The 10,966-nt window shown below is 40.1% G+C and overlaps 1 protein-coding gene across 1 annotated transcript; it reads right to left on the minus strand.

The window, feature by feature from the left end:
- Nucleotides 1-46: 46 nt before the first annotated feature.
- ube3b (ubiquitin protein ligase E3B) lies at nt 47-10,751 on the minus strand. Its single transcript, XM_031755400.2, has 27 exons — nt 10,208-10,751; nt 9,887-10,055; nt 9,618-9,735; nt 9,350-9,409; nt 9,162-9,266; nt 8,967-9,063; nt 8,795-8,880; nt 8,599-8,681; nt 8,374-8,479; nt 8,159-8,279; nt 7,868-8,045; nt 6,412-6,578; nt 6,144-6,311; nt 5,878-6,049; nt 5,668-5,786; nt 5,470-5,584; nt 5,270-5,369; nt 5,074-5,193; nt 4,811-4,987; nt 4,592-4,702; nt 4,356-4,493; nt 4,183-4,248; nt 4,040-4,098; nt 3,719-3,901; nt 3,478-3,589; nt 3,286-3,378; nt 47-2,495 (listed from the first exon to the last, which is right to left on the minus strand). The coding sequence occupies exons 2-27, from the start codon at nt 10,045-10,047 to the stop codon at nt 2,304-2,306; spliced, it is 3,207 nt and encodes a 1,068-aa protein (XP_031611260.1). The 5' UTR covers nt 10,048-10,055; nt 10,208-10,751; the 3' UTR covers nt 47-2,303.
- Between the last annotated feature and the right edge of the window lie 215 nt (nt 10,752-10,966).

A 10,966-nucleotide genomic window follows, 5' to 3' on the forward strand; every position in this document is an offset into this window, starting at 1 on the left:
CAGGTGTTTGTAATCAACTAATTAACGAATGAAAAAAACCCACAAATTGTGATCAAATGATTTATATAACACTTGTGTACACGATTTAACATTACAGGATGTTACAAATGGACAAATCTTACATGGGATATTTTTTAAATCAATAATGCGCCTTACTATAATGCAGCGAGATTCATAGACATTCACTTTTAAAAAGAGAAAGGGGGAGCAAAAAACTTACAAAGAGCGGTTGAAAACATTTCCGGGATAATTTCTTTTTATTTATTCATTTGTTGTACTAAAAGAGTCAGCATCAGCAATCACTGGTACACTCAAAGTCTTCTCTTGACATCATTTAAACAGATGAGCCACCTCATCGGGAGACAGACAAGCATGTGAGGTATCTTTCACCACTCTTACACACGCGCACACACACACGCACACACTCGTGAGCAGTTGCAGTAGTGTGTCATATAAATCCATTTGCAGTGCTTTCAGTTCTTGCTCGAATACTTTAAGGATCCCCTTAACTGATTTGTCAGGTTTGATTTTAACATCATTAGTAGATTTTAGATCAATTTATTACAACCAGTCTTATGTGTATATATGTAATGGTTGCATTTTCATTATAAATCACTTATTTTTTTCACGAGTTAGTGGCCATCATATAACTTCTTAGAAACATGGTTACATATTAACAAAAATCTCCATTTTCATTCATAACAAAACTTTTTTTTTGCATAATAAAGAACTTTGTTAAGATTAGACTTTTCCTTCTTCTTCTATCGCTTTTAATGATGCAGTCCTTTTTTTTTTTTTTTTTTTCTCCAAATAACCAAAAGTCTCTGCCTGGACTTTCTGCTGTAAATGAACCCTGTGTAAGGTAAAAAAATTTTAAGCTTATAAAGTCACATTCACCCTCATGTCCCTTTCCCCCTCCCCTCCAACTGCCGTAAACAGCAAAATTGTGTGCAACGTTTCCGAGGGAACATCATCAAGTCAAGCGGTCACATTTGGTTGACGAACCAGTCCATGACATCATCTTATGAGGTTTTAAAACCTCAAATTCTTTTCCACATGGCTTCAGAAGTCCACAGAGATCAGAGAGCATTGTAGTGAAACCCTCCCCGGTTGTTGTGGTATTACAGTGGTTCCGCTCTGTGTTGTTCCAATAAGCAGAGAATATATCCAGGACCATAGCCCCCACATTTCTATGGCTTGTTTCCAAATCGTGGTTATTGGTTACGGTTGAAACACAGTCAAGCATGTGAGCAACAGGTGACGACGATTCATGAGGCACTCGGCATTAATCCAAGGTGTAGTGAGATTTTTTTTCTCCCTAGCATTAGATACACAGAGTAAGAAGACTGGTTTGCTTTGCTCTTCTTCGTGTTTTTAAGGTGGAAGTTGTGCAACATGGAACAGCTGCAAACACAAATACTGACAAAACATTTCCAGTTCTTTTGGTCAAAAGTAACTGATGCTACAGAAACGACATCTTTCTTTTCTTTTTCTTAAATCAAAGAGTAAGATCAAACCTTTTAGGGGATTATTTGCTGCGTCACTGGAACTGAGGCAGATTGTTGGTTTTCAGATCTACTGGGAACATGAAAACTAGAAGGCCAACGTCTCTCTCAGGTGGACCCAATGTCTTTTAGTGGGGAGAAAAGGGACAGAGCTCAAAAACGATTTTTCTTAAAAACGGGACATAACGGAACGGAACCAAAAGGATCGGCATTATGAGCCACCACTCCTTCAAGGAGACTGAACACAAAACATTGATTTGTCTTCCACTTAAACAAGAAGCATCATGTTCAGGAAAGACACATTAAGACTCATTCAATATAAGCTGTAGGGTGACGGGATAATGGAATCCAAGCTTACAAGTATATTAACAATGCATCGCTTAGTTTTACACAAGTGAGTCGACAAGGTGTGTAATGGCTTGCATTGCTTCTGTATTGCTTTCCAGTTCGCTTAAAGTGGGAGTGTTAGACTCATTAATCTGTTAAGCCTGAGAAACATGTATACTCAGTTTCTGGAGGGGTAAAAAGAGAGAGGAAGATGTTAGAAATTGGATTGTTCTGCAGAAACAGCATCCCCCTTTTGATGGGAGACACAGCTTAACTGGAGCTCACTCCCTTAGAGCTCATCCAGATTATAAAAGAGACAAAAAAGAAGTAAAGGGTCCTTCAAGAGTCCTGTTTTGTTTGAGTGATGCCCCTTTGATGTTAAAGGCTCCAATGCAGGTAAGCCGAGCCTCTTGCTTGGTATCAGACTGTATAATACAGCCCTCCTGTGCAGATTGTCCTGATGCAACAGAGTTAGGAGAGCTCAAAGCCTGTGTTCATACTGATAGCGTAGCGCAGCTTGTCACGTAGGATGCTTTTCTTGCTGTAGTTGGGGAGCTTGAGCAGGTTGAAACATGTAGATGAAGTCGGAAGTCGCCCACCAGGTTCCCTCTTTCGGATAGTGAAGAAGCCCCGGAGGACACTGCCGAGGGTGTCCCCAGTGTCCTACGCACATCGGAGAAAATGTCAAATTCATCAGAACACAAGGACACAATCATAACACAGGAATTAACCTAGCAGCACATTATATTGGTATAGACCTTTAGGTTTAACTTAATCAACTGCAGAAGGCTTGACAGCTATCTTCATACACAGTCCTTTATTTTCAGGAGTTCCAATCAAATATACCAGGACAAATAAACACAATCATAAATAAAATGTTGATGTTTAACAGCTTTTGGAGAACCTTTCAAGGCTGAAACTCACTAAGATCACCAAACAATGCGTTTTCTCCTTTGTGATGATTTGTCTGGGAAGTTGGTGTTTGTTAGCCTAAATTTTGTCTTCAGCAAGTGAAATACAGCGATCCCACTGAGAACATTATCTAATGAATGTAAATGATTCAGGCAACTGTCTGCTTAACCTTGGTTCTCCAGGCTGAATCTGAATAGAAATTGTAGCCCTCTCTAGATTTTAATTGTACACCTCAGAGCTCATCCAGCTCTTTCTTTCTTCTGTCATATAATACCATACCACTACCTTCACTATTGTTTATATATGATGTTTGCTTAACATAACAAGCCATTTCAGGGATTCTACATTACTTTTTCTTCCTGTCTTTCTATTACCTTTGGTTCTTTGACAAAGAGGTTGGAGCTAGATTTCCTAAACCTTTTATCTAAAATGAAATGTGAATACCTTCTTTAAAGTTTGCACTGCTTTTTGTTATATAACTGTGATATTATATACTGTGATAGTGTCTAAAAATATATATTCCTAACTCTTTTATTCTTACCTGATCATCTGAAACTTCCACACAACGGATGGAGAAAGGCGGTTTGAGGTAGGCAAAACCTAGAAGAGGTGGCCTTGAGCAGCTGGTAACAAACTGTGAAAACACATAAAAAATAAAATAAAAAAGACAATAAATGGTTAAACTACTGTGGCACCAATAAAAAAACATCTGGCTTAACAAATGACACCTTACTTTGAGGAACATAGCCCTCTCCTCAGCATTGAAATCACTGGACAGGATGTCCCACAGCCAGATGATGACACGATGGCTGCTGTGAAAACCTCCATAGTAGACCGTGTGTTTCCTGAGAATGATGAACATATTTAACTGTTTGTACAAACAGAAAGCATTTGCTACAAGCAAAAGACATCCTCCATATTTGAAGTATGACAACAACAACAAAAAAAAGACAAAAAGGCAAAATGGTACATACTTTAGGTCATCTAGATCAATCTCAGCGTTATCTCCTGAAATGAGACGCTGAACCTCAGGGGTGGAAAACATGTGCAACCACTCTGGATTAATGATGCTGCGGAAGCCTCTGATAAACGCAGCCGTCTGCTCCTTAATCTGTGTGTGCATCCGGAAGTGGGCCATGAGGTGGATGTAGCTGATTCTGCAGGACATGACAAAGTTAACGTCATCAAGATATCTGGCGAATTCTACAGAATACAAAAAAGTCAACAAAACAATATTTCAGACATGAAGTTCTTTCATACCCTGTTATTGTTTTACTGAATTTAAATGCACATACTTGTTTTCATTGGTAACTGGCATGGTTTTTCCCCCAGGTATCAACTCATGACAGACAAGCTACAATGAAACATACAGTTAACTCTTAACTAATGTATTTTGTATATTTATGAATTAAAATGTATAAATGTATCCCATCCTTACCTGCCCCATAACATCCTCATCATAGGATAATGTCAGCCCCAGGTCCCCTACATCTCCATCATAGCGCTGAAAACAAATCAGAAGTGAAATATGCCCTGGATATCAGACACTGAAATACAACAATGTGAGCTGCAAATTGCAAAAAAGACAAAGTCAAAAGTGTGTGTAGTTACCTTAATGGAAGTGAGGTTCTTGTAAAACTCTGAATCCAGTGAGGGAAGCTCATCAATGGAGCTGTAGAAAGTGCTGTGGTGGTGACCCAAGACTTGGCTAAGGAAGAACGAGGCAAAAGGGACGTCCACAACAATGCCCTGAATAGGCAAAAGTGACAGCGAAACACTGAAGCTCAACCAAACACATTGTTTGAAATGTATTCAGAGATCTGAGATATTTTAGACATGACACTTACCTCATATACAGCTTTCCCGAGCATCTTCCCCACAAACTCAAACAGCTGCAAATGGTTCTCATGGATGTAAGACGTGGGCGAAGGATACAGCCTCTCGTTTCCACTTGTGGTCTACAACAAACAATCATCACAACATATTCAGGAAAAAAAGAAAACACACTGAAATTTGGCTACTTAAGGCTTCAGGTTTGAAGAATGTCAACTATTTGTTTGAGTTACCTTAAAGAGGTTGAGAGCAGGATTAAAGACTTTCTTAATGATCTCCTCTAAAAACTCCTTGAAGACACCATCCTGGTCGATTCCAGCCTCATCCACACCCAGGTCGTTCACAAACTTCACCCGAATTACCCCTTTTATGGAATTCACTGGTAACCGGCGCAGTTGGTCATATCCATCCTTAAGACAGGGAAATCCTGGTTTCATTAAGGAACAATATATTTGCTTTCGTCCAAGTAAATCTATTTGACAGGTTGAAGCCATACCTCTAACATCCGCGAGCGCCGAATGGTAATATGGGTGACATGCGGCGAAGCAGAGCTCGTTTCCACCAGTCCTAAGCTTTCTTTCTCCTTCGTAACAATGTTCCTGAACAGCAGCACCCTCTAAATTGAGAGAAAAAATAATTACACAACTGACCCCCCTCTCACTGCTTTAAATGAAAGAATTCCGTTTACTCACATTTTTATGTGGGATAACATGTGGGATGTACTGCAGTAAAAGCTGTGCTCTCTTCTTGCCTTTCTCCAACTCTTGGAACAACAGGCTAGGCTTTAGATCCCTGAATGCAACAGCAGCAACATGTACAGGTGTGCTTATTAAAAAAAAAATGTATATATCACGTAAACATGTCATTCTGAAACACAAGGGTTTGTATTTACTTGCGCAGCCAGTGGTCGTCAGGGGTGAACCTTCGCCTGCAGTCTCGCTCATAAAGCACCATCAGCCAGCCATGAACACTGTGGAACAACTCCAGTTTCTCTCCCTTTGCATTTTCTATTAAACACAAAATACACAACAGACGTTTCAATAAGAGAGCATGACCTGTGTAACAGGTGCCATCGTGACACCGCACTCACCTAAGATGCCATCCCATATCATCTTGTACACAAATGTGTTCAGAAAAGAGGAGATAGTAACGAGTTCCTCTATCTTGAAGGACGTTTGTTCCTCATATACTTCAATGTCATCCAGAATTCTGTAACACATTGAAGGTTTGTCATAAAATGCTGCAACCACCTTTTAGAAAGCATGGCTAATGAAAATAAATAAATAATCTGTGAAATTACGTGATTAGGTGCCGCGAGCAGTCACAGAAGAGCATGAGCATAGCAAGGAGCTGTTTTGACTCTTCGGTGTCATTGTTCAGACACTCCATGAAGAGTTTGAGGCCTCCCTGAGGACCCAGCTCACAGATGAAAGCCCAAAGTTTGGGCAAAAGGTCATCAAGATGTGTAAGACCTTCAAAAAAAAACAAAAACAGAATGAGCATGGACTTAGTATTGTATCCTTCGTACTTTCAAGTCTTGATAAAATACCAGGTCTTTGGACTGACCGGTGAGTATCTGGAGGCGTATTTGCGTCAGTGTAGACAGAGCAGTCTGGTAGAGCACACAGATGCTGCACACTTTCTGAACTTCAGCTGAGTCGACCCGCTTCCCCCCGACTGGTTTCAGGATGTTACGCACGGAGGCTGACTTCTGAAATGCTCGTTTGAAAAGGTCTTTAAAAAAAAAAAAAACAAAGACACATGAGTTCAAAAAGTATTCAAAACCTTTATTTAAAAAAACACATTGTGCTTATTTAAAAATTTAGGAACTTACTTTTAACTGGTAGATTATTTTGTGAAGTGCTAGGTTGTGGTGGTGGGGGAGTGGGCTCCTGACTCTCTAGCTTTTTAGAAAGGACGTCACTGAAAAGAGTTCTGATAACAGGTACGCCCCACAGGTGCTGAAGCTGTTTTGTTACCAAGGGCATTGACTCATTAAGACTGCAGAGAACAGAAGACAGATAATGCAGGTGGGACAAAATAGTTAAGTACACTATTTCTTTCATCATTTTTTTAGCAAAAGAAAAGTGAAAGTATGCAAGAATATAATGTAGACATATTTTCTTCTTCTTTTAGTTGCTCGCTTCAAGGGTCGACAAAGCGGATCATCTACCTCCATTTCAGCCTATCTCGAGTATCCTCCTCTGTCACACCAACCCTCGACTCGTCCTCCTTCATGACATCCATGAATCTTTCTTTTCCTCCTGCATGGCAGCTCCATCTTTACCGTCCTTTCTCCTGTATATCTACTGTATTTCTACTATCCCTCCTACAAACCATCTCAGCCCTGCCTTTCTCCAAACTGCTCTATCTGACTTGTCCCTCTAATCTTCTCTATCCTGGTCACTCCCAAATAAAATTTAATATCTTCAACTCTGTCACCTCAAGCTTCGCCTGCTCTCTGGTTGGATGATCAAAACCACGTATTTAAACTCGTCTAGCTTCACTATCTCTACTTCTTGTAGCTTCATCTTACCACCTGTTTCCTTGTCACAATGCCATCTTCAAACATCATAGTATATGCAGACTCTTGTCAGACATCATCTGGCAAGAGTAACTCCTGTAACTCCTACCACTCGCCTCACCACTGCACCACCCTCATATACCTCTCTGCCTATTCTGATTTCCTCGTGCAGTACTACAGTTCCTCTCTTGGTACCCTATTATATGATTTCTCCAGATCCACAAAAACAAAGCACAACTCCTTCTGATCTTCTCTATACAACACTTTCAAAGCAAACACTGCATGTGTATGATAGATTGTTGATTGTTTCATGTTTATTCCCTTCACGGACTACATACATAATGTATTATTCACAAAGCGGGAAAGTACTCCTTCTCAGCATGAAGCCATACTGCTGCTCCTTCCTCCTCCATGGCTCTTCTTAAACTAGGTTCAACATCTTTTTCCCATATATTCATGGTACGGCTCATCAACCTTATCCCTCTGTAGCTGCTACAACTTTGCACCTTTGTTCTTGAAAATCGGTTCTCCATTGCACTTCACTCAGGTATCCTTTCACGCTCCAAGATTGTGTTAAACAATCAGGTTAAAAAGTCCAATGGCCTTTCTCCTAGACATCTCCATACCTCCTTAGGTATGTGAAATGAACCAGCCATGGTAGCTTAATATACAGTCTAAGTTTTGAATTGAAGCTTTGGGAATCACTATTCCAAGTGAATATGAACTCATTCGTATGATTTAAACAAACATGAAGAATTTAACTTACCCATAGTCCACAGTTTGCGAGAACCAGCCCAGCACTTGGTGCCAGTGAGTTAGGTTGGACTTCTTCTGGGATACATATCTCTGGCAGTAGGACAGCATGTCAGTCAGGTCCTTCACAAAGTGGTTGGCCTCCTCTTCAAGCACTTTCTCATTAAGGTAGCCTAAGTGAATTAGGTTTCCTATCAAAAATGAGAGGGAGACATTTAAATAGATATTACTTAGTTGTTTATTAATTTGTACACAAGATGCAACTGACTGAAAGTGCACAATTCTCTGAACCAAAATACTATACCTAGTAGACACAGTGTGTGGCTGCCCTCAAGACACACACAGATGTCCGAACACTGTTCTTCTCTACTGAGAAACAGAATGAATTTCCGCAGCAGGTCATGCGTCTGGATAGATGTCATGCACTGTTGGGGCAAAGAAAACATTAATAAATACTTCCTTACATTTTATTACATTGTCTCACTATGCAATGAAAAACACACACCACAGTGCTTTTACCTCTGGAGTAAGCCCACTGAGGTGGGTTATGATGGCTGGAACTGACATGATGTGGATGAGGAATGATCTCAGCAGATTCTCAGAAAAGTGAGCCGCAATGACGGGCCTGAAAAATACTTGATTTAGTTACAAACGTAGCCTGAAAACAAAAATATAATTTATAAACAGAACAAACAGTAATTAACATGTCTCCTCTGCTTAATTAAAGCTAAAATATTATCTTACCGTAATGACAAAGTGAAAATGGCTGTCAAAGTGCCTTTGGACAGAGACGGTTTAGAACGAGCCAAGCCATTGGTCAGCAAGATCTAAAGAAGAAGAGCTGACATACAGTGAGCTTTGCATTTCAGAAGAAAGGCAATGTCACACTATTTCAATGCATATCTTTATAAAAATGAGCAAATGAGTCGTAATACTGAACCTGCAGTATTGAGTAGAATCCCTTTTGATTGAGATGGCCCATAATATTTTCACAAATCCGTGTCAAAGCAGGCCTGAGAGCCTCACCTAAAATATTCAGAGGAAATTATATTTTTCTTCCTTGCAAAATGCAAGACCATGAGACCTTTGCCAAAGCTTGACTTCAGGCTTACCCTTTCCCCTGACTATGCGCCAGGTTGACGTGTCTGTGAAGGTTACTAGCATGGTAAGGTACAGTGTCACCAGTTTGTTGTCCTGAAGTATGTCAGGCTGGAAATCACAAAACACGCAATTATTTTTATTACTGCACATTTACAGTGACAAAATGAATATCAAAACCTATTTTCCAGGTTTAAATTAAGGCTAACCTTTAAATTTTTCAGCAGTTGACAGCAAGTCCAAAGCACATCTTTTATCTGTTTGAGCCAGGGAATAGTGAGGTCTTTGGACAGAGCCAAAGAAACATACCACACCTGAGGGCCAAACAGCCATTAAGATGAGAATCCGATTGAAAAAGTGTTCAGCAAGAAGAGACTTTAAACGCATGCATGTTTACCTTTGGTTCATTTTCAACCTCCATGCTGGCCAGGATAACACGACAGAGCTTCTCAAACCTCTGAAAAACAAAATAAGAGCCACTTGAATTGCAGACCAAATGACATGTGTATAAACTACTACTGCTAAGTTTACACAACCCTCAAGGGTCTGTCAAAAGTATCAATAATGGCAAGTGCAGATATGAAACTCAACTTACTTTTACCAGCTATATGACAATGGTTATTATTAACATATTGATTTAAATACTTGTATAGCTGGTAACTCACCATCTTATCCTCTTGGCAATATATGAATAGTAATTTGCGAGCAATTTTGAAAATTGAAAGTGCATTTCTTTTAGATGTCCCAGTTTCAGAAGCTTGAAAATAGTCATCAATCTCTTTCCTGTTTAGAGAAAAGGGGAAACGCGCACACACACACACACACACATACAATGAATATAATATTCACTCATTGCATCTATGGTAAAAGCAGTGAACCAAGCTCTTTAAATCACAGTTTTCTAAGAAATCTGCAACAAGAAACAAGTGATCACCTTATTTGCTTCTGGAGCCTGCAGCGACATATAAATCTTCTGACCAGAGCTTGAATGATAATTGCTGCTCTCTCCTTCTCCTTGTGCCCCTTTCTCTCCTCTCTGGCCTGCCTGGCTTTGTCCAGGAACTCGGACTTGGAGCTTTGAGGTACACTAAACATCGTGCACCCTGGGAAGAAAAGATGCAAACCGCTTGGTCGCTGTACAAAAACTATGCATGTGCAGTTATTGGTGGCATTTTGGCAGTGGTGCCAGCGAAAACATCCGCTCTTTAAGAAGTCTGTGATAAGACAACATCTATGTTGTTTTCAGTAAACTTACCTGCGACAGTTAAGTTCAGAGGATTTTGTCTGTCCTTTGGGTTCACCTTCCGCTATAGCTCCTCGGTCATTTGGGTGTCCATGAGATCCATGCAGGAGAAGAGCAAATTTATTTATTTATTTATTTAAAAAGGAGGCTAACTTGCCATCTCCGGAGCGAAACAGTAAAAATCGAGCAGGGCTGGTTAGCACATAGGGCTAGTTAGCTACTTGCTGGATTAATACTGATCCGGGGTGTATTTATTCACATCAATTTCGTGATATTTCTCATCACCGCGAGCTTAGATTTTATCTCATGTCAATGACAGTCTCGCAAACGCCGCGAGCACACCGTTTCGAAATGTAAACAATGAGAGGAGATCAGTACATTGACTGCAGCCATTAATCCCCTGTGTCGCATTAAATGAGTCCGGGTAGCGTTTGTCTCCAATTATAACTCGCGATTCGAGAGTCGGTATTAATAAAATGTCTGCTATGTAGCAAGCTGTCTTGGGTGGTATTGTAACAACAGCGACTTTGTATTTCTGTCGTTGAATAAAGCTACAACCCAGTATGTTGGGTGGGTGGAGGGGGGGGACTATTATCACTGTTACCCCTTAAAAAGCGGAAATATCTTAATGTAATTAAAACATTTTTGTTTTTTCAAATATGCGAGCAACAATAGTAGGGTATAACGGATGGGATGTGACGCGAGCTGAGGTGAACTACTGCGTTTTTATTTATTTATCATTTATCACTGCCGGGACACTTTTGCACTTTA

This window comes from Oreochromis aureus, linkage group 12, assembly GCF_013358895.1.
Source record: "Oreochromis aureus strain Israel breed Guangdong linkage group 12, ZZ_aureus, whole genome shotgun sequence".
Lineage (NCBI taxonomy): Eukaryota > Metazoa > Chordata > Actinopteri > Cichliformes > Cichlidae > Oreochromis > Oreochromis aureus.